Genomic DNA, 22,662 nt, shown 5'->3' with positions numbered 1-22,662 from the left:
CAGAGTTTGTCCCTATCCATTTTTTTCCAGAAGCCGTTGTTTCTCACTCCTTGATTCATACTTCATACAGCGTGTAACGTTGACAGTCCCGCCTGTCAGGCCACTCTTGTGTCCTTGGGACTTGAATTTGATCTTGACTGTCCTTGCAGAGGCCATTGTCTGAATCAATTGGGAGAATCTGTTATGCCGCGTACACACGACCGGACTTTCCGTCAGAATAGACTCCGACGGTCTTTCCGACGGAGTTCCGCTGAAACAGTCTTGCCTGCACACGATCACACGTGTGTGGGCAATTGTTTAGAACACGATGACAAACGACGGGACTAGAAAAAGGACGTTCAATAGCCAGTAGAAAAATAGCTGCCCTTGCGTTGTTTTTGGTCCGTCGGAATAGCATACAGACGAGCGGTTTTCCTGATAGGAACTGATTCAGTCGGAAAGATTTGAAACATGTTCTATTTCTAGGTCCGTCAGAATTTTAGAAAGAAAAAGTCCGATGAAGCCCACACACGATCGGAATGTCCGACGGAATTATTCCTTCGGACATTTTCTACCGGAAAGTCCAGTCGTGTGTACGTGGCATTAGTCTTTTATTTTGGAAGGTGGCTTCTTTGGTTGCTATCACTTAATTAAGTGGAGTGTCAGTGTTGGCGGCTCTTTCATGCAAGGAGCCGTTCTTGGTCTTGCATCATGATAAGGTGATGTTGCGTCCTCATCATTTTTATTGCCTATAGTGGTTTCTAGTTTTCACTTGAATCAGGACAGTGTCTTGCCTTGTGATTTTCTCCTAATCCACAGTCGGCAGGAGAAAGATAGCTACATACTCTAGAGGTAGTTCAGGCGATCAGGATCTGCTTGAGTTGTCAGGAATCCTAGTTTGTGCTGCCAGAAGAGCCCAGGATGGGCAGGCGGCATCCAGGTCAAATATTTAGCAGTGGATCTGCCAGTTTATCATTGCCTATAGTTTAAAGGGCAAAATCCCTTTTTTTTTTCTGGGGTGAGGTTCTCTACAAAAGGTGTGTGGGAGTATTTTGGGCCATTAGGTGTCAGTGGCCCAGGTGTGCAAGACCACTATATGGTCTTTGATTTAAACATCTACAGGGTTTTTACCAGGTGGAAGTCAAAAACATGGAGGATACTGCCTTTAGCCTCAGCGTATTAAAAACAGTAGAGTAGGTCCTTTACCAGTGGCTGTTTCTGCGATGGTGTCTCCCTCCCCTCAAGGGTATTGCTTTGGGACGTCCCAAGTGGTTATTATTATAATAACTGGCTCTGTGTTCTGTGATGTACGATAAAGAAAATTGGATATTTTTTTTTCTACAGCTTACCTGTAAAATCCTTTTCTTGGACACAGGACACAAAGATCCCTCTCCTTTTTTGGGAATCTATTGCTTGTCTGAAAGTGTTACTAAACTCACAACAGTAAAATCTGTCTGTATATGCAACATAGCATGGTTGTTATACTCACTGTGGAACTTGAGGGGTTAATCCTTTGCATTGGGTAAAAAGACGGTTTTATCCTGTATGCACAGATCCTCCCCTCCTGCACTGTCTATCTGGGGAAGGCCAGCTAACACAGGCAGAGGAGCCGACCTGCACATGCTCAGTTGTGTCTTTTATGCTGGAGAGAACAGTTTCTTGTTCTCAGAGCTAGCCAGGTCACATGATATTGAAATCACACATGTGGGCGTGTATACAGGCTGAAGTGAAAATCTCCTCCTTCCTGAACTCTTATCGCTGGAGAAACTGTGCAGTTTATCATGCAACTGTGGTATACAGATCATCCAAAAAGGTAAATAGTGGCAGTATTTTAATGTAAAAAAAATGATTTATAAGCTATGGGCACTGGGGGGCGGGGGGGGGGGGCAGATTAACTATTTTCATATTACTGGGTTTAGTAACACTTGAAGTACTTCCTATATTGGAGGGGTTATATAGGGGAGGAGTTCCTGTTTGATTGATCTACCAGTGTCCATTCACCTATAGGTGGCGTATAAACCAAGTAGTTATTATAATAACTGGCTCTGTGTCCTCTATATTATACACATATGATACAAAGGTGTGTAATAGGATTGATATCCCTGGAGGTGTCTAACATGGAATGATTTGGCGTTGCTGGAAGATTGGTCAAAGCAGTGGAGACTGCAGTTCAATGTTTCCTTTTTTTAAAATGTAAAATAATGCACTTGGGGAAAAAGAATCCCTTGAGAAAGTACAACATTGGGGGTACAGTGTAGGGGTCGACCGATTTTTAAAAGGGCCGATATTCGTAATTTTTAATATAATTGGTATCGGTCAGAAACTTTACAGATATTGGTCAGACCTCCCCTGTCATTGCGTGGTCCGAGGGCCCGGCCGAGGAAGGGGGCCCGCCGGTGCCGCCTGCTGAAATTCTTAGGAGACAAAAAACTTGCGGCTGCGTCGTGGCAACCATCTTTTTGGGGCCCGGGCCCCAGTGTGCACTAATAACATCATCATCATAGGAAGGGGGCCAGGCCCAGGTAGAAGAAGCAAGGGCTCAGAAGGTTTGCAGGCCCATACAGTCATTACGTATGTTGCGCCACACGCCTCCGTGCACTGGGCCTGCAAACCTTCGGAGTCCTGGCTTCTTCTACATGGACAAAGGCCTCCGCCCCCCTCGCCTCGGCAAACAGTGCGTGGAACGGGATAAGAGAGGACACACCAGCCAGCCACAGCAGGGAGCAAGGCCAGCCACCCATAGCAGGGTGCACTGTTCGTGCCAGCCACTGCCAGCCAGCCACCTACAACAGGGAGCCAGGCCACCCACAGCAGGGTGCCACCACCACCCACCCACAGCAGGGAGCCAGGCCAGCCAGCCACAGCATGGTGCACTGTCCGTGCCAGCCACCCACCCACAGCAGGGTGCACCGTGCCAGCCAACCACAGCAGGGTGCACCTTGCCAGCCAGCCACCCACAGCAGGGTGCACCGTGCCAGCCACCCACCCACAACAGGGTGCACCGTTCCATGCCAGCCAGCCACCCACAGCAGGGAGCCAGCCATACCAGATTTGTGTAGAAATTGTGTTGATTTTTCAAAAATTTTAATGTACAGAATATAGGCACCTGTTATTGGCCTGAAAGGCGGACGATTATTTGGTATCGGCCCTGAAAAAATGATACCGGTCTATCCCTAGTACAGTGTTAGCCAGCATTACAGAAGGAAAAGATTTGGGGGTGCTTATTTTGAATGATTGCAAAATCAGCAAACCTTGCGACCAGGCAGTGGAGGAATCACCAGCAGGAGGAAAGAGGTTCTGATCCCTCTATATAGATCTTTAGTGAGACCTAATTTAGAATACTGTGCCCAGTTCTGCAGACCTCACTTAGAGAAAGATATTGATAAGAAACACAATTGAAACCTTTAAATGCATCAAGGGGGTGAATAAGGTTCAGGAGGGCAGTTATTTCAATATGAAACCAAAATCAAGACCTCAAACATGCCTGGGACAAACATAGATATATACGCAATGTTTCCTGCACTGCATTGCAATCGTAGTGTGCTTGCGGTCCGCTGCGGGTGTCAATACCAAGTTAAAGAGGAGGTCCACTGTAAAAAGTAATGTCAACAATTACAAATCCATTATATTGCAGCATGTCTGCATCGCATTTTATCGCAGCTCACTGCACCGCACCTCCTGTCTGCTTGCAGTGAGAAAGGGGCACATAGAAAACAATTGCTGTTTCCGTGCTGGAAGACTAGCGTTCTTCCAGTGCGTAAAACCTCCAGTCACCGCACTATGTGGGCCCTAAAGTAGTTCTAAAGCCTAAAAGTTTTTACCTTTGTGAATTCTATGCGTTAAAGTGGATGTAAACCCGAATTTTTTTTTTTTTTTTTTGATGTCATAATGTAGAGTATAAGATTTCCTATCATTTGAGCCCAGTCTTGCCACAACGAGTTAATCCATCTCTGAGCAATCCTCTTTTATTGTTCAGTGAGATGAATCTTGACAAACAGAGAAAAACTTTGTCAAATCCTCCCCCTTGCTGTGAGTGATAGGTGTACCCACCCCCACTCCTTTCTTCAGCAGCTCTCCAAGGATTGGCTGTTCCACACCTCAGCATGATTTGGCATGCTGAAGTCATGTGGTTACTTTCCTGTCTTTTCACTGGATGTTAGAGATCATAGCAGAAGTTCAATGTAAGAAATACATAGGAGAGAATGCATATTGACAAGGGGAGTGTAGAGGTGGGCGGGGAGTCTACTGACATCACGACTCCGCCCACCGAGCTCCAGACAACAGACCCGCCCACAGAATCTGCAGTTTTTCGGGTCTCATAACAGACAGAGGGGAGACATTTGACAGGTAAAGATACATGCAGGAGGCATGTATATCCTTATAGATAACCCCTATGGCAGTAGTTTAGAAAGGATGACATTGGGTTTACATCCACTTTAAGGTAAACTGCCAGGAGCCAATGTCTCCGGCTGCTGTCATTCAAATACTTTGATGGGGTGCGGGGCTGAGCCGCCTTGTCTGTGTCAATGGACACAGACAAGGCGGCTCAGGAGCGAGCCCGCACGAGTGCCCCCATGGGAAGCGGCTTTCAATAGGGGCATTTGCTGAAGAGGAGTGCCGGCAGGGGACCCCAGAAGAAAAGGATCAGGGCTGATCCGTGCAAAACCATTGCATAGAGCAGGTAAGTATAACGTTTGTTGTTTTATTTAAAAAAGAAAAAAGAATCTTTATTATCACTCTAAGGTCATTGAGAAGCCAGCTAGCTATGAGAAGCCAGTCTTTGATACACCTGTCTGTTGGCCTTCTATTACTAATATATATAAATGTTGGAATGTGTGCTTTATTCCAGAGAGCGAAGGCAGTTGCCCCACCCACCTGGTGGTCATGTGCCGGGGGCGAATCTTCACCTTCGATGCTGTTATTGATGACCAGATCCTCTCCCCACCAGAGCTATTACGGTATTTTTATTGTTCTTTGCCTGATTTTTCCAGACATGCTCCCAACGTTATCCAATTCCCAACCGCAGTCTGGCGGACAGTTTAGTTGGAGGAAATGCATTATATGGACAAAAGTTTGATGGTGTCTTACAAGGCAAAAAGTAAAGCCAGCCATAGATGGATCCAAATTCAGCTGGTTCAACAGGAATCTGTGAACTTTCGATCCATCTATGGGCAGGCTGGTCTTACTGACGTCAATCCATCAATCAACTTCAGTACAACCAGCTTATCAGGTTTTTTTCACCCCACTACTGCTGGCAGCTATAGTTGTCAGCAGTGATCATTGTATTCTGCTGGTGGGGAAGGCTTCCCACACTTCCTGCTAGCCTAACACAATAGCGCTGCAGGAGGGATTCCCCCATCAACACTGACAGTGAAAATCGTGACATCGCCCATCTGCCTCTCCACCTCAGCTGATAAGGGAAGCCTTATGTACATTGTAAATTGATGAAATGGCAAAGCTTCTCCTGAATGGCTGAGAAGCCTTCAGGCTGACTCAATTTAGTCCCAGCAGCAGACAAGAAGGCGCCCATACTGCTGCGGAACAATGCACCACTTACTATACAGGTATGTAGCTAATGCAGTGCTCACTGGTGCATCAATATGTAATAGAAATTGTTTGCTTTGGCCAGCTTGGCCTAAATTAACTATTTAAATTCATAATGGACATAGAACTCAATGTTAAATGTAAGGCGTTAGCTGTTAAAAGTATCAGTCCTATTATGATATTTTTCTACATATTCCCAATGCTGCAGAATTAGTTTAGTTACATAGTTAATCTGGTTGCAGAAAAGTCCATCCAGTTCAACCAACACAAAAAAAAAACACTCTCATAGAAAACCCTCCATATACACTATCCAATACCCATAGTTTATCCAGAAGAAGGCAAAAAACCCAAATAAAGCATGATCCAATTTGCTCCAGTGGGGGAACAAGGCTTATAGCCGAAACACGTCTGCTGTTGACTGTACTCACTGTGAAGGCTTTACAATAAATACGCTTGATGTTATGGCGATACCGGCTGCTTCTTTTTCCTGATGACTACATTGTCTATTGGTGTATGGAGGGACACCTCAGCTTGGACACCCTGACTGCAACTTCCAAAGCAAGACTTTGTTTTCCACTGTTCTGAGCCATACAACCCCTTTTGATCGAACCCCCAAGAGGCAATCAGATATTCCCTGGATCAACTTTACCTATAAATATTAGTAACCAGTTATATGATGTGCATTTAGGAAATAATCCAGTCCTTTCTTAAAGAGGAAGTAAGCCCTGATGGGTTTTACTTCCTCTTTATTTCCCTGAAAAGTAAAAGCATAATGGGCTAGTACGCATCATATACTAGCCCATTATGTTGCACTTACCTACAAACGAAGCCCGCGATGTCCCCACTGGTGGCCATGTCCATCTTCATCCCTCTTCCTTCCGGAGCCTTGTGACGTCACCAGGTGAAATGCACGCTCACCTTAGGACAAGGCCCTCAGATGGGCCAACATAGCATAAAGGAAATCAATCCTGTACTCCTGATGGCAGGTCCTCTGCTCACTTCCTCCTCCAATGATAGAATTTCCCTAGCTAGGATGATGCCATAGAACTCCCAGAATATAGGAAACAATCTCCAATAGTGCAGTATCGTTGGTTGTTAGTTTGCATACAAAAAATACCAGCCAAGCTTAAAAGATAAGTTTGGGGTTATTGTATATTTATACTTACCTAGGTGGATGCTGCACCTGTCCCCTGCGCCTCTAACACTGAGAACTGAGCGATCGAACACCGTAGTTCGCTCGGTTATCACAACTCAGTAAACAGAGAGCTGCTGACTGTCAGTCAGCAGCTCTCTGCTCCGCCCCCTGTGAGCACTCCTGTGATCCATAGGAGAAGTACAAGCAAACGAGCTGTGGCTGTACTTCTCTTTTTAAGGAAATACACTTACATTTATTCAGTTAAGTGGTATAACAAACAGCAGGATCTCACAGCACCCAGATAGATATTGACACACGCCATAAAGTGGGAGCCACTTTAACCTCCACACTAATAGAATGCATTAAGGTGAAAAACCTCAAGGGTTTACAACCCCTTTAAACTTTAAAGTTGAATTGGAACTTACTTGTTAGGGAGTGTAACGCACAGCCATAGAGATATTACCTATTCAGAGTAATAACACACGTCTATTTTCAGTGAAACATCTTTAAATCTGTATTAATTGGTTGCTATGAACAAAATCTACTCTAATTTCATTCATTGTGCCCCACACATGTTGTTCTTTTTTAGGCAGCTCTCTTATGTTCAGAACATATGCCAAAGTCAGCGTGACGGGATTGGGCTTTCCGCTTTGACCACAGAAGAGAGGACCCGCTGGGCTCTGGTTGGTAAACATATAATGCATTTCTCATATGTTTCTAGACTAGGCATTGGTGTTTTACCATGTCTCCATTGCTGTGATTTCCTTTTAGTCTCGTGAGCATCTCATTAGTCTAGACCCAAAGAATCTTTCTCATCTTGAGCAAATCCAGAGCAGCCTGTTTATTGTGTCTCTTGATGAAGACAGCCCACATGGAACACCTGAAGATTACAGCCAGGTAAGAAAGTATTGTCTCATTTTCCTAAACTCCAGTTAATACCACAGTTTTTATACGGTTTAAGAACCCCCTGTAACTGCTGCTGTTCACTTCTGGGGGTCTCTGTTGGCTGTGTCTACCTCCTGCCCCTACCAGATGATCTTCACCCCATTACTAACTTATGTTGCCTTGTTCTGAACTCTTTTGCACACAATGACTGGAAGAAGCAGCAGAAGAGGTGGAGGAAGCACGGATCTTCAGAATAAATGACGCTTGTAGCAGGGAGACTCTTGCATTGCAGGCCCTCAGGTACAGCTTCCTCTCCAGCAAGGAGAACAGTGAGCAGCAGTACAGAAAAGACATTCCAGATCTAATGAGACTTCCAGTCAGAGGCATAGGGGTTTATTTAACAAAGGCAAATCCACTGTGCACTACAAGTGCACTCACAAGTGCAGTTGCTCTAGATCTCAGACTAAGCTCTGCTGATTTGTATCATCCAATCATGTGCAAGCAAACACGCTGTTTTTATTTTCCTTGCATTTCCCCCTCAGATCTACAGCGACTGCACCTCCAAGTGCACTTGTAGTGCGCAGTGCATTTGCCTTTAGTAAATAAATCCCATAGTGCCTTTTTAGATGATTTTAGGCACATGGGTACCTAGACGCAGAAAATGCACTGCTATTTTTAAGGAGGAATTCAAGACAACAGGTACAATTTTTGTGGTACCGCTTGGGTACAATTAAAAGAGAAATGTGGCCAAAGCTTGTAGCTTGTTTGTTCATACTTTTCATGTGCACTTTCTTAATTTTGCACTCTTGTGACTCAGAATCAGCTGACAGAGGACTAAAATCTGCTGTTGGCTGACTTCACAGAGCCACTTCAGACTCCGGAGGGATCCTGACAATAATGTCAGGATCTACACAGATTCCTGACCACCAGCTAGCTCAGCCTGTCGGCGTGCTGCTTGGTTTTCCAGTGAGCGCTGAGTGGCCATGTGATCACTCAGTTCTGGGGCATAAAGGCGGCGGGGAACGGCTGCAGCATTGGACCAATGCTGCAGCCATAGAGGCGAGTAGGAATGTTTATTTTTTTGAATACCCCAAACTTCTCCTTTTACCATCTTTAGGTGTTCTCTGCAAGACTGCAAGAATTCATTTTTTAAGTTCAGGTCCACCTTAAATGTCTTCTTTAAGCTATGTTTGGTTGATTAAAGCCATGTAAGATAACCTGTGGACTTTGTTCAGGTATGGTACACACCTGCATTCTTGTTACCTTTTGATAAAATAAGTGTTACAACCCTGTTATCTTACTCCTCAATGATACATTTATTTCATAAAGCTCCATTAGCCTAAGTTTTGCTAAAACTAAAAACAGACAAATCCGCACAAGGGATATAACGTAGTTAGTATGTTGTGTACCCTGTCAATATTTTTTTATTTTTTTGTTTTTAGTACAAATCTTACTGTCTGTTTTTCTGCCCTGGTGGCAGGGGTGTTTCGACTTGGGGACTTCAGGCCTGTCTTTAAGCAGCTGTAGAGACTTTAAAGCTGAAGTTTAGTCTGCATATTTTCCTTCCCTGGTTCTTTTCACCCCCTCTCATCAACATAATGAAAAAAATGTAAAAAAACTTTTACATTTTACATAGCATACCATAATTTACACCCATTGACATAACTGCATCTCTGTGATTTTCTATGTAATTCAGGCAGATTATGGTTGGTGGGAGGAGCAATAGGTTTCAGCAAACCATCACAGCACCCTGCCTCACTCAAGAGCCCTTAGCCCTGATGTAAGCAGTGGGCTGGCTGATGGGAGGAGTTATGCAAATGATGGATGAATTTCAGTCTGGAGGTGTGGGCATTCATAGGCAGACAGCATTTGCATGTGTTGCTAAGCCATCACGATTAAAAGAACTGAAATCCAGTGAATGTCATCCAGCCAGGAAATGGCTTAGATTGATGTGTTCTTCTGTAAGCCTAAGGATCATTCAGCACCTTTTCTAAGATCAGGTGTTCAGCCTTTCAGTTGTCATTGCTGACCGATTTTGTGCTGAGGGCTTGATTGTGAATGCCAGCCAGAGCAATAACTAAGCTTCCTGCACCATTCTAGTAGCACAGAAAACTGCCATATTTACATGTCAGAGTGATAAAGAAACTAGAGCAGATCTGCACCTGATTGCCAGTGGGAATCTGGCCGCTTTCCATATAGAACACTGCCACAGATCCCCACCAGCTCAGAGCTGGTGTATGGATGTGAGCAGTGATTATATTGCTCGAGCAGATCCTAAAGGGTTCACAACCCTCCTTCCCCTGCTCTTAGCTGAAAGGGATTGGGGGGGGGGGGGCATGCTGAGAGATTGGATCATGCAGCTACAGCTTTCCTGGTCTCTGTGCTGTGTCTGTCACAGCAGAGCAGGAAACTGATCACTTTTGTTAAAGTGGAACTTCACCCAAAAGGGGAAGTTCCGCTCTTCTTCCTCCACCCCGCCCCCCCCCTGCTTAAAGTGGATATAAATGTGAAATGCTCCCTCCCGCTATGAAAGTCTGCATCCCCTGTGCCTTTATATATTCAGTCCTCAGCTCGGCATTCAAGCTGAGCTAGTGTGATTGCCAGAGGAAAGGGGGAGTGTACAGATGGGAGGGGAGTCCTGTGATGTGCGGACTCAGCCTCCTGAGCTCCGTCCCGTAATCACGCCCACGGACCAGCATTTTTCAGAGGGCTCAGGCACAGGGATGACAAAATGCAGGTACAACTAATGTGCTTTTGATGTTTAAAGAAAGGGCTAAAACATGGTGCATGTATCTGTAATTGTTGAACATAAGGTTTACATCCACTTTAACATATGTGACATCATTTTTTTGGGGGGAGGAGCCAGTACCTGGTTTTGACAGGTACCCGCTCCCCACTTCCGTTCAGATCATCTGGGCGGAAGTTTGGCCCACCCCTCCTTCCCCCGCAGCTATCTGGGACATGTCACAGGTCCCTGAAAGCTGCGGGACCAAATAGCACAGCACCGGTTGCGCATGCACAGTGAGCCTACAGTTAGAATGCCGGCACTGGGCACCGAAGCTCGGTGAGGACATCGCTGGATCCTGTCCTTTTATTAAAAGTCAGCTGCTAGAGATTGTTTCTGACTGGACAACCTTTTTAAAGAGGAACTCCAGGCTCCCCCCTAAAAAATTAAAAGTCAGCAACTATAAAAACTATATAAGGACACTTACCTGTCCAGGGATCCAGCAATGTCTTCTCCTGGGCCGATTCCTCAATCGCCATCTTGTACAGGCTTTGGCGTTTTAAGTAAGCCTTGCGGCTTCACAGCTGGTCCTACTGCCCATGTGTGAGTGGTGCTGAGCTTTGTGAATGGGTCCGCAGTGTTCTGGGTCCTGTGATGTGTTCCAGAAGGCTGTGGGGGAAGGGGGGGAGCCGAACTTCCAGCTCAGATCCTCGCAGTGGATCTGACCGAAAGTGGGAGGCGGGTACCTGTAAAAATCGGGTACCCATTCCCCCCCCCCCTCCAAAAAGCGCCAAATGTTTCGGGGGGGGGGGAGGGGGGTGGATGCAAACAAGCAGTATTTCCCTTTTTTGGTGACGTTCCGCTTTAATTAGGAGCAGCTTCTAATAATGTATAATGTTTAGAAAAGCGGTGTAAGTATTGTCCCTGCTGATAGTGTGCTTTTTTCCCTATAATATAGATTGCATATAAAGCTCTGGCTGGAGACCCAACTGTGCGCTGGGGGGACAAATCTTATAATTTCATCATGTGGCGCAACGGAGTGTTCGGCTCCAACTGCGATGTAAGTATAGAATACCCAACACTCAGGTGATCCACACAGGATAAAGCAACAGGTTCTCTTTTATATACCACTTCCCTATTCTCCCCTACCTGTCTGATCAGCAATCGGGAGTGGTGAATGATGTCCAGTACTTCTGGTTATGGGATAACTCATCCTCTTCCTCCAATATAACACCATTGGCAATTGCCAGTCAGGCTCAGACTCCTTGCTATTTCATGAAGGGGAAGTGAGAGGTATCAGCGCTGTGTATAAAAAAAAAAAAAAAACTCATTATTTAAAAAAAAAAAAAAAAAAAAAAGCATTAAAAAAAGCATTATTGCTTGATGAAAATCAGCAGAACTTCTGCTCATTTACTAAGCTCTGAAGCAACTGCTGTTAGCATGGATGGAGGAAACAGTTTTTCGTTCAAATTATTAGTATGTCCTGTGCTATTTGGACCCAAAATGAAAATAGTGCAGCTTAAAATGTGCTACTCAATAACTTGGATTACTAAAATGTATCTTAACAATATGAACCTCAGAAATGGAAAAAATACTCAATAATAAAAAGATAAAAATACACTCTCCACAAACATATTTTCTAACCATAAATCACCCAGTTGTCCCCTAAAGAAGTTGTAAACCTCCATTTTCAAGTACCGATAGGTAAGCCTAGAATAAGCCTTACCTATAGGTACAGTAAATATCTCCTCTCAACTTCGGGGGAAGCCCACCAGAGAACGGGGTCCATCTGGTTTCGGCCAGATGGACCAAGTGTACGTACCCTTGTCCCCATCTGGAGCCTAACGCCCCGGGGGATTCAGGGCAAGGCCCTCTGATTTTAGAGGGCTTGTGTACACATTGCACTTTTTTGTGTTTCACTCTTTATATGTGTGCACATTTTTTTGGCATCGGGTGAAGTTTTTAAGTGTGTTTCACACACCATGGGCAAAAAAAAAAAAATCTCCTAAGCGTGCACTGTTTAGAAGATATTTACTTTGTACTGTGCCGATGATGTCAATCACCAGCCTGTTAATGTGAACAGTTAACTTCAGAAGTTCCTGCCTCCATCCAGCCCTGTGATATCGACCTCTGCTGCTCTGCTTGCTGTACACCTGTGTAAGGCAGGAGAGTTCTACCTACACAGTGTGTGGTTGCGGGGTGGGGGGCAGAGGAACCTACAGTGGGGGGGGGGGGAGAGGGGGGTGCAGGGTACAGAGGACCCTGGGATGGGGGGTGGTGCAGGGGACAGAGGACCTTGGGGTGGTGCAGGGGACAGAGGACCCTGGGGTGGGGTGCAGGGGACAGAGGCAATGTTAATTTTGTCGACTAAAACAACAACAAAAATTTTAGTCGACTTCATGAATACTATTTTAGTATTTAGTAAAATACGACTAAAACTAAAACAATTGAGATGACTGAAAAAAACTAAAACGGCATTTTAGTCAAGACTATGACTAAAACTAAGTTAAAATTTGACTTCAAAATTAACACTGGTCTGTAGTGCATGTTCATACCTCAATACCATAAATAATAACATATGAGATGTTTCACTCCAGCAGTTTGGAAATTGTAGAGAAATGTTAACTAATGCATTACAATTTAATTACACCTATTATATTTTAAACGACTAAAATGAGTTTTAGTCTACTAAAATGTACTGGAGATTTAGTCCACTAAATACCACTAAAACGAAAACAATTGCAGAGGACTAAAATGGGACTAAAACTAAAATGCCATTTTAATCCTAAGACTTAGACTAAAACTAAATTGAAATTTTCTGCCTAAATTAACACTGGACAGAGGATGCTACAGTGGGGGGTGCAGGGCACAGAGGACCCTACAGTGGGGGGGGGGGGGGTGCAGGGCACAGAGGACCCTACAGTGGGGGGGGGGGTGCAGGGAACAGAGGACCCCAGGGGCCTCTTCTACGCTGGGAAGGGGATTTTAGGGGATGTTAGGATTTTTATTATCTTCATTTTTATTAGCGGCCCTCCGTGCATTCATATACATTGAATCCGGCCCTTAAGTGGAAAAAGGTTGCTGACCCCTGATGTAATCTGTGTAAATGGTGCTTATGTGACTAATATAAATCAAACACAAATTTGATCGTTAATCATTTTTTTTCGTTCAGCCTTCAGTGGTTTGGCCAGCGTTAGAGAATCCAGACACAGGATAACCAAATCTGTACAAGCTGTAAAAATGTTGCTGAATGAATGATGATTTTGGCAGCATTGACTGTTTGGTTGAGGTTGTTGCGGCCTTGTATAACAGTCTTGTATAACAGTCTTCAGCAATGGAAAATTATGTTTATTCAGAATGAGATGTGATTGTGTCTCCTGGCTGTGCTGCGATCTTATGGCTTGTCTCTCTCTGTGTTCTAGCATGCTCCCTACGATGCTATGGTGCTGGTGGCTATGAGTGACTACATCGATCAGAACTTAAAGGCCACTGAGGGACGTTGGAAGGTAGATGAAAAGCTAAAAGCTAAATACATATATGGGCACTATTTGTATTTCTTCCTATTCAGTTCTGAGATTTACCCAGCTCTGACACATAGTACAGCCCTGAAAGGGCAGTTAAAGAGTTTCTAGAGGCTGAAAGTATTTTATCTTTATGCATTCTATGCATGAAGGTAAAAAACCTTAACTATACAGCTCCCCCCGCAGTCCCCCAATACTTACCCGAACCTGCTCTCAAACCAGTAATGTGTTTGAAAGCAGCCGTTTTCCCCGCTGTCTGCCTCCTCATTGGCTCAGAGACAGCGGCAGGAGCCATTGGCTCCTGCTGCCCTCAATCACAACCAGTGAGGAAGGGGTGGAGCCAAGCCCCGTTCTGTGTGTCTTATGGACACACAGAAGCACGCCTGAGTGCCCCCATAACAAGCGGCCTGCTATGGGGGGCACTTAGAAGGGGGGATGTGCTAGGAGCACTGGTGGAGGACATGAGAAGAGGAGGACAGGGGCTGCTCTGTGTAAAACCAAGACATGTTTGTTATTCATTTTTTTTTTTTATGTACATTTTATATCACTTTAAAGGGTTTATAAAGGTTCAGCTTTTAAAAAAAAAAAAATAGCAGACATGTCATAACCTGCCCTGTGTAGTGGTTTTGCACAGAGCAGCCCTGATCCTCCTTTTCTCAGGTCCCCTCGCCAGCGCTTCTGGCCCCTCCCTCCTGCTGAGTGCCCTCAAAGCAAGCGACTTGCTCTAGTGGCACTCGTGTGTGCCCACTCCTGAGCTGCCTGTGTGTGTCTGAGGCATACACGGCATGGCTTGATCCTGCCCCCGCTTCCTTCTCACTGGCTGTGATTGGCAGCAGCGGGAGCCAATGGTTTCTGCTGCTGTGTCTCAGCCAGTGAGGAGGGAGAGACCTGGGAGAGATTCTGCTCTCCTGCACATCGATAGATCAAGATCGGGTTTAGGCGAGTATGAGGGGGAAGCTGTATACTGAAGGTTCTTTGCCTTCATGCATAAAATAGTAAAGGTAAAAAAACTTTGCCTTTAGAACCACTTTAAGTAACATTTACAGGTCTTGTCTCTCCCCAACCTGCGACTGGACAGTGAAAGAAGTATCAGCAGACTAGTAAAATGATCTCTCTGCCACTTTAAGACCTCATACACACTACGCTTAAAAAACACCTTTCTTACAGGCATTTGCCATTTTTTCCTGAATGTAAAAGCCCCTCTATGTAAGCCAGTGACCATGCACACATAGCTGTTTATAGGCGTGATAAAAGAGGAGATTTTAAAGGCCGAGAAAGAAAAACTCACCAAAGGCACTTTCTGGAGAAGAGCTGAAGAGTCTAGTGTTTGAACATTAATATATTCCAGTTAATATTCTGCCTAATGGAAACCATTAACAATCAAATGCTTGACACACCTACATTTGTGTGCAAAATGTGGTTCTTTTTTTAGTCCTGGCAGGAGAAAAGCTGTTCAGAAGGGCTAAACAGATGTCCGTGTGCATGAAGCTTAAAGTGTTGCTAAACCCACAACAGTAAAATCAGTCTGTAAATGCAGTAAAGCATGATTGTTATACTCGCTGTGGAACCTAAGGGGTTAATCCTCTGCATTGTGTAAAAAGGCTGTTTGATCCTGTCTTCTTTGATCCTCCCCTACTGTCCCCAATCCATCTCCTGATAGAACAGAGCCTTGGGGGGCAAACTGCACATGCCCAGTTTGGTATGTTTGGTATGCATTGCATTGAGTATTTTTTTTTTTCTTGGGAGAGTGCATGTGATCAGCACAGCACCAATCGGGGATCTTGCAGCCTCATAGGACAGTCAGGGGAGAATTAAAACTCCTCCTACAAGCTTTAATGAGACACTGATAGAAGTCACAAGACTGCCTATATACTGCTGATGAGAAAAGGTATTTATCAGTTTATATTTACTAAAATAATTGCATCTCCATGTTCTGTGTACTGTGGGACACCAGATATAGTGAATGCAGGGTCCTGGGTTTAGTAACATTTTGAGTGGAGCTTTACACACAAAAATGTTCTGCAAAGAGCAGCTCTTCTCAGCACATGACAACCTATGTTCTACAGGCTCGCCATGTAAGAATTGCCTGGTAAAACAGTTTATGTACAAGTATTAACTGTCTGTTTATGTCTTTGCCCAATATCCAGTTTTAATCAGAATTTTACAATGGACTTTTTATACTGTTTCCAAGCATTAATATAGATAATGTGCTCCTCAGCTTATTTTTCCTACTCCTGCATGAGGCTGCATTTGGCAGCTCTGGGAATTTGGCTAGGTGAGCAATCGGCTGCACACGGTAAATACAGGGATGAAGTTTAAAGCAGAACTCCAGAGAAGGTACAAGTTTATCCTTGCTGTGGGTCTCCTTTGCATTGTAAAGGTTTTTTTCTCGAGTTCCACTTTAAATGCACTGAGCATGTAGGTTACATCACATGAGTCAGGACAAATTGTAAAAAGTGTTGCTATTTGATTTGGGTATATCTAAGCAGAACATAACTGTGTCTGACCACCACAGATTGAAATGCAATGTAATTTATTTTTGATAGTCAAAGCAAATTTACCCGTCCATCCATATCATCATGCTTTTTGTTGAGAAATCACTTTGAAAAACACCCTTCCTAGCATTTCTAGCTACGGCCTCCTTCAGTAAGGGCAGATAATTCATATAGCATTTGCTTCCTGGAATCTGTCTTCCCTTAGCCCTCTGGCATGCAGGCAGGAGGGTGTGCTTAGATGAGAAAGCCGCTCCTCCCCTCCTCCAGATGAAAGGGAAAAAAATGCCTATGAAGATTCCTGGGATGTATAATGTCATTTTGGCCTAGGCCAGATAACAAGAAGGAACATTGAAATTTAAAAAAAAAGTTTAAAACAAGTAACTTTAATAGACCTTCCTATCTTTTTACTAATGCTAGCAACATACGGATTAAAATAGTTTTAGTTGAGTGAGAGTGAAGTTCCACTTTAATATATGTATTATGACATTCTTCTTCCTGGCAGGGTCCTATGTCAGTCAGGGAAATGGCGCACCCCACAGAGCTGGTTTTCACTGTGGATCAGAAAATCCTAAATGACATCGCTCTTGCCAAAGCACAGTATCATACTCAGGTACGTTTTATTTAGTACCATGTATATCACATTATTAAGTACCATGTATATCACATTATTAAGTACCATGTATATCACATTATTAAGTACCATGTACAGTTGTGTTCATAAGTTTACATACCCTGGCAGAATTTATGATTTCTTGGCCATTTTTCAGAGAATATGAGTGATAACACAAAAACCTTTCTTTCACTCAGTGTTTGGCTGAAGCCATTTATTATCAATCAACTGTGTTTACTCTTTTTAAATCATAATCACAACAGAAACTACCCAATCGACCCTGATCAAAAGTTTACATACCCTGGTGATTTTGGCTCGATAACATGCACACAAGTCGACACAAAGGGGGTTGAATGGCTATTAAAGGTAACCATCCTCACCTGTAATCTGTTTGTTTGTAATTGGTGTGTGTATAAAAGGTCAATGAGTATCTTGACTCCTGACAGACCCTTGCATCTTACATCCAGTGCTGCACTGACGTTTCTGGATTCTTAATCATGGGGAAAGCAAAAGAATTGTCAAAGGATCTGCGGGAAAAGGTAGTTGAACTGTATAAAACAGGAAAGGGATATCAAAAGATATCCAAGGAATTGAGAATGCCAATCAGCAGTGTGCAAACTCTAATCAAGAAGTGGAAAACGAGGGGTTCTGTTGAAACCAAACCGCGGTCAGGTAGACCAACTAAAATTTCAGCCACAACTGCCAGGAAAATTGTTCGGGATGTAAAGAAAAACCCACAAATAACTTCAGGTGAAATACAGGACTCTCTGAAAACATGTGGTGTGGCTGTTTCAAGATGTTTCAAAAAGCATAATAAGGAGGCACTTGAAGAAAGATGGGCTGCATGGTCAAGTCGCCAGAAGAAAGCCATTACTACGCAAATGCCACAAAGTATCCCGCTTACAATATGCCAATCAGCATAGAGACAAGCCTCAAACCTTCTGGCACAAAGTCATTTGGAGTGATGAGACCAAAATTGAGCTTTTTGGCCACAACCATAAACGCTTCATTTGGAGAGGACTCAACAAAGCCTATGGTGAAAGGTACGGAGGTAGATCGCTGATGTTTTGGGGAAGTGTGAGCTACAAAGGCACAGGAAATTAGGTCAAAATTGATGGCAAAATGAATGCAGTATGTTATCAAAAAATAATGGAGGAACATTTGCATTCATCAGCCAGGAAGCTGCGCATGGGACGTACTTGGACATTCCAACATGACAATGATCCAAAACACGGCCAAGTCGACCTGTCATTGGCTACAGCAGAATAAAGTGAAGGTTGTGGAGTGGCCATCTCAGTCTCCTGACCTCAATATCATTGAGCCACTCTGGGGAGATCTCAAACGTGCAGTTCATGCAAGACAGCCCAAGAATTTACAGGAACTGGATGCTTTTTGCCAAGAGGAATGGGCAGCTTTACAATCTGAGAAGATAAAGAGCCTCATCCACAAATACCACAAAAGACTTCAAGCTGTCATTGATGTTAAAGGGGGCAATACACAGTATTAAGAACTGGGGTATGTAAACTTTTGATCAGGGTCATTTGGGTAGTTTCTGTTGTAATTATGATTTAAAAAGAGTAAACAGTTGATTGATAATAAGTGTGATATATGATGAAAGTGAGATAATGAGTGAAAGAAAAGTTTTTGTGTCATCATTCATATTCTCTGAAAAATGGCCAAAAAAATCATAAATTCTGCCGCGGCATGAGCACAACTGTATATTAGGGTAGGGATGAGCCAAACACCCCCCCAGCCCCCCCCCCGGTTCGGTTCGCAGCAGAACATGGGAACAGGCAAAAAATGTGTTCGAACACCATTAAAGTCTATGGGACACGAACGTGAAAAAACAAGTGTGGCAATTTTAAAGGCTTATATGCAAGTTATTGCCATAAAAAGTGTTTGGGGACCCGGGTCCTTCCCCAGGGGACATGTATCAATGGAAAAAAAAGTTTTAAAAACTGACGTTTTTTTCAGGAGCAGTGATTTTAATAAAGCTTAAAGTGAAACAATAAAAATGAAATATTCCTTTAAATATCGTGCCTGGGGGGTGTCCTTAGTATGCCTGTAAAGTAGTGCATCTTTCCCATGTTTATAACAGTGCCACAGCAAAATGACATTTCTAAAGGAAAAAATGTAACTTAAAACTGCTTGCGGCTGTAATGTATTGTCAGATCCTGGCAATATAGATAAAAATATAAAAAAAAATAATGGCGTGGATGTCACCCCCAAAATCCCTTCGGGTCTGGTATGGATATTAAGGGGAACCCTGCACCCACATTTTTTTTTTAAATGGCGTGGGCCCCCCCAGGCACTGTATACTCTGAACAGCAGTATATATACTATACAGCCTGCCCTATGTACTCTGCAGAAAATTGGGCCTTAGGTGTTGGTGGTACCAGAACACTAACCCCTCACAGTTACTCTTGGTGGGCGCAGGAACGGGCCCTGCTGTGAAACATTAAATCAAGAATTGTAATTTTACGTGCCCCTGTTAAACAGGCAGAAAAATTGGGCCTTGAGTGGTGGTGGTGCCACAACACTGTAACCCCTCACAGATACTCTTGTTGGGCGCAGGAGCTGGCCCTGCTGTGAAATATTATATCAAAAAATGTAATTGCATGCCCCTGTTAAACGGGGCAGAAAAATTGGGCCTTGGGTGGTGGTGGTGATGGTGCCCTAAATCAAAAATATTGTTTGAAGCTAGCATCATCATGATTGAGGAGGAATAGGAGAGTCAGCAAATTCAATCAGTTACATCAGCATCAGGTGCTTGATAGCTGCTGATCCAAGACTGTTTCATTTTTTCTGAATGTGAGCCTATCAATGGAGTCTGTGGACAGGCGCATTCTTTGATCCATTACAAACCCTCCAGCAGCACTGAATGTGCGTTCAGAAAGCAAGTACTGGCCAGTGGTCCATCCTCAAGACCTAAGAACCCAGTGGATGCTCTGTTGGAAAGGTCTCCAAGTCTGCTCTTGCCCTTAGATATTCCTGCACCATGTAATGCAGACGCTGGTGATGGTTGTTTGAACCAATCAGACCTTGGCGCTGAGGACAGAAAAATTGTTTAAGGGCATCAGTCAGCCGGCCACCTTCTACACTGCTCTTCCTGTGACTGAACGAAGCCTCTGCAACATGTTGTCCAGCACCAGGAAATTGTAACCTCCCAGGGTCTGGAAATGCGTTGCACAAACCTTTCTTCAAGGTTTCCTGAAGATGTTTCATCCATTGTGAAGGCAGGATGAGTTCTGCAACCTTACCCTTGTAACGTGGATCAAGAAGAGTTACCAGCCAGCAATGATCCCTCTCCTTGATACCCCGAATCCTAGGGTCCTTTTGCAGAATCAGGGAGGCCATGCAGCGTAAGTTTTCAGAGGCATTCGATTCTGAGTCCTCTGGGTCACTAAGGATCACATGATCCGTAACTACCTGCTCCCAGCCACGTACAACTCCTTGGGTTTCTGGGGACTAAAAACCATCCCTTGAAATGTTGAGTGTTATCCTCTACATCCATGCTGACACAATCTCCTCCTCTTCTTCCTGTGTGTTTGGCGAGCCTGCAGGAATGCTATCTGCATAAAGGAGGCCTTGAGAGGTAAGGAAGTCCTCCTCTTCCTCCTGCTGTTCTGCCTCAAGTGCCGTGTCCATGATTCCACAAAGCGTGTGCTCCAACAGGAAGACTAGAGGGACAGTGTCACTGATGCATGCATTGTCGCTGCTCACCATCCTTGTGGCCTCCTCAAATGGTGACAGGACATCCTTGATTAGTAGCCACTGGCGCGGTGAAAAGAAGCCAAGCTCCCCTGACCCTGTCCTGGTGCCATACTCGCACAGGTACTCATTGATGGCTCTCTGCTGTGTGTGCAGCGACTGCAGCATTGCCAACATTGAGTTCCACCTGGTGGGTATGTCACAAATGAGGAGGTTGGTGGGCAGGTTGCATTCCCTTTTAATGTCAGCCACCTGAGCACTGGCATTGTATGACTGGCGGAAATGACCACAGACTTTTCTGGCCTGCCTCAGGAGATCCTGTAAACCTGGGTACCTGCTCAAGAACCACTGCACCACCAAATTCAGGCAGCATGCCAAAAATGGAACATGGGTCGAGTGTCACTGTCGGAGGGCGGAGAGAAGGTTGGTGCCATTGTCGCATACAACCATTCCTGGCTGAAGCTGGCATGGCATCAACCACCTCTGAGCCTGCCCCTGCAGAGCTGACAGAATCTCTGCCCCAGTGTGGCTCCTGGCCCCTAGGCAGACCAACTCAAGCACCGCATGGCATCTTTTAGCCTGACTGCTTGCATAGCCCCTTGAACACTTACAGAGCACCACTGGTTCAGAGGACAAATCTGCTGAAGAGGCCATAGAGGAAGAAAAGAGGAGGGGGTGGAGGAGAGAGCTGTGGCAGAATCACCACTAGCATTTTGGAGTCGTGGTGGAACAAGCTCCAACAATACTGAACCCTGTCCTGCATCCTTCTTAGCTGCCAGCAGAGTTACCCAGTGCGCCGTGAAGGAAAGGTAACGTCCCTGCCCATGCCTGCTGGACCATGAGTCAGCGGTAATATGAACCTTACTGCTGACCGCCCTGTCCAACGAGGCCAAAACATTGCCTTCCACATGCCAGTGGAGAGCCGGAATGGCCTTCCGTGAAAAGAAATGGCGTTTTGGAACCTGCCACTGAGGTACAGCACATTCCACAAATTCACGAGAGGGGACAGAGTCTACCAGCTGAAAAGGCAGCAGTTGCGGTGCTAGCAATTTGGCCAAGCTAGCATTTAGATGCTGAGCATGTGGATGGCTGGGACCGAATTTCTTTTTACGGTTCAGCAACTGGGGTAGGGAAATTTGCCTGCTAAAATCAGATGGTGGTGTACTACTAGCAGATTGGCTACTGGTATTTGGGACACCTATTGCTATACCTTCATTCCTCTCAGTGCAGGTTTTTGAGAGGACTGGAGGTATAGTAGGGTTGGAGATCCCAGATGAGTCTGCCTTTTTCTTTGATGTTGCCAACAGACTGCATGGCAGGTCGTCATATGTCTGGTCAAGCATGTGGTGCCCAAGCGGCTGCTGTTCTGGCCACACTTGATCCGCTTCAGACATAGGTTGCAAACAGCAATGGTGCGATCTGATGCACACGTGTCGAAAAAGGCCCACACCAAGGAACTTTTAAAAGTTAGCGGGGAGACAGCTGCGCCCTGCACCCGCGGAGCTGTGCAGTGTGATGCAATAGGGTGACTGCCCTTAGGCTGCTCCCTAGAGGACATGCTGCCTTGTGGAGTTGTGCCACCTCCTTCTTCTCTCAGGCACCCAAGTACAGTCAGTGACCTCATCATCCCCTCCCTCCTCGTCATTGGAGCAAACTTGACAGTATGCTGTAGCTGGGGGAACATGACTGCCAGTTTCTTGTCCTTCTTGGGCACCCCCTCTCTCTAGGCTCACGTTACTCCCTTCCTCAACCTGGGAACCAACATTGGAGCCTTCAAATCACTGCGCATCCTCCAGCAGCATGTACCTGACACTGTGGTCGAATAATTCTGGGGACTCCTCTGTGCATGATAGTGGGGCTACGGAAGGAGTGACTGTGGACAAGGAGCCGGTGGAATAGGCCTCTTTGGTAGCTGCGTTGGAAGGCAAACTACTCTGAGCCTGGGTGACGGAGGATGAGGACAGCTTTGTTATCCACTCCACCAACTCTTCTGCGTGTTCTGGCTCAATAACACGGCCAGCAGCAGAAAATAATACTGATATTTCAGCCACCTCTCA

The 22,662-nt window shown here is 44.9% G+C and overlaps 1 protein-coding gene across 1 annotated transcript in view; it reads left to right on the top strand.

Annotated features, from left to right (window-relative positions):
- CROT (carnitine O-octanoyltransferase) overlaps positions 1-22,662 on the top strand; it is a 103,481-nt gene that overhangs the window by 43,538 nt on the left and 37,281 nt on the right. Inside the window, exons 6-11 of the mRNA XM_073629685.1 lie at positions 4,829-4,937; positions 7,248-7,341; positions 7,430-7,555; positions 11,227-11,328; positions 13,691-13,774; positions 16,787-16,894. Coding sequence (XP_073485786.1) covers positions 4,829-4,937; positions 7,248-7,341; positions 7,430-7,555; positions 11,227-11,328; positions 13,691-13,774; positions 16,787-16,894 — 623 coding nt within the window. The remainder of the gene's footprint in view (positions 1-4,828; positions 4,938-7,247; positions 7,342-7,429; positions 7,556-11,226; positions 11,329-13,690; positions 13,775-16,786; positions 16,895-22,662) is intronic.

This window comes from Aquarana catesbeiana, linkage group LG05 (genome assembly GCF_042186555.1).
Source record: "Aquarana catesbeiana isolate 2022-GZ linkage group LG05, ASM4218655v1, whole genome shotgun sequence".
Classification (NCBI taxonomy): Eukaryota; Metazoa; Chordata; class Amphibia; order Anura; family Ranidae; genus Aquarana; species Aquarana catesbeiana.
Note: the sequence above shows the minus strand (reverse complement) of the source record. Positions and strands in the feature narration are given on the sequence as shown.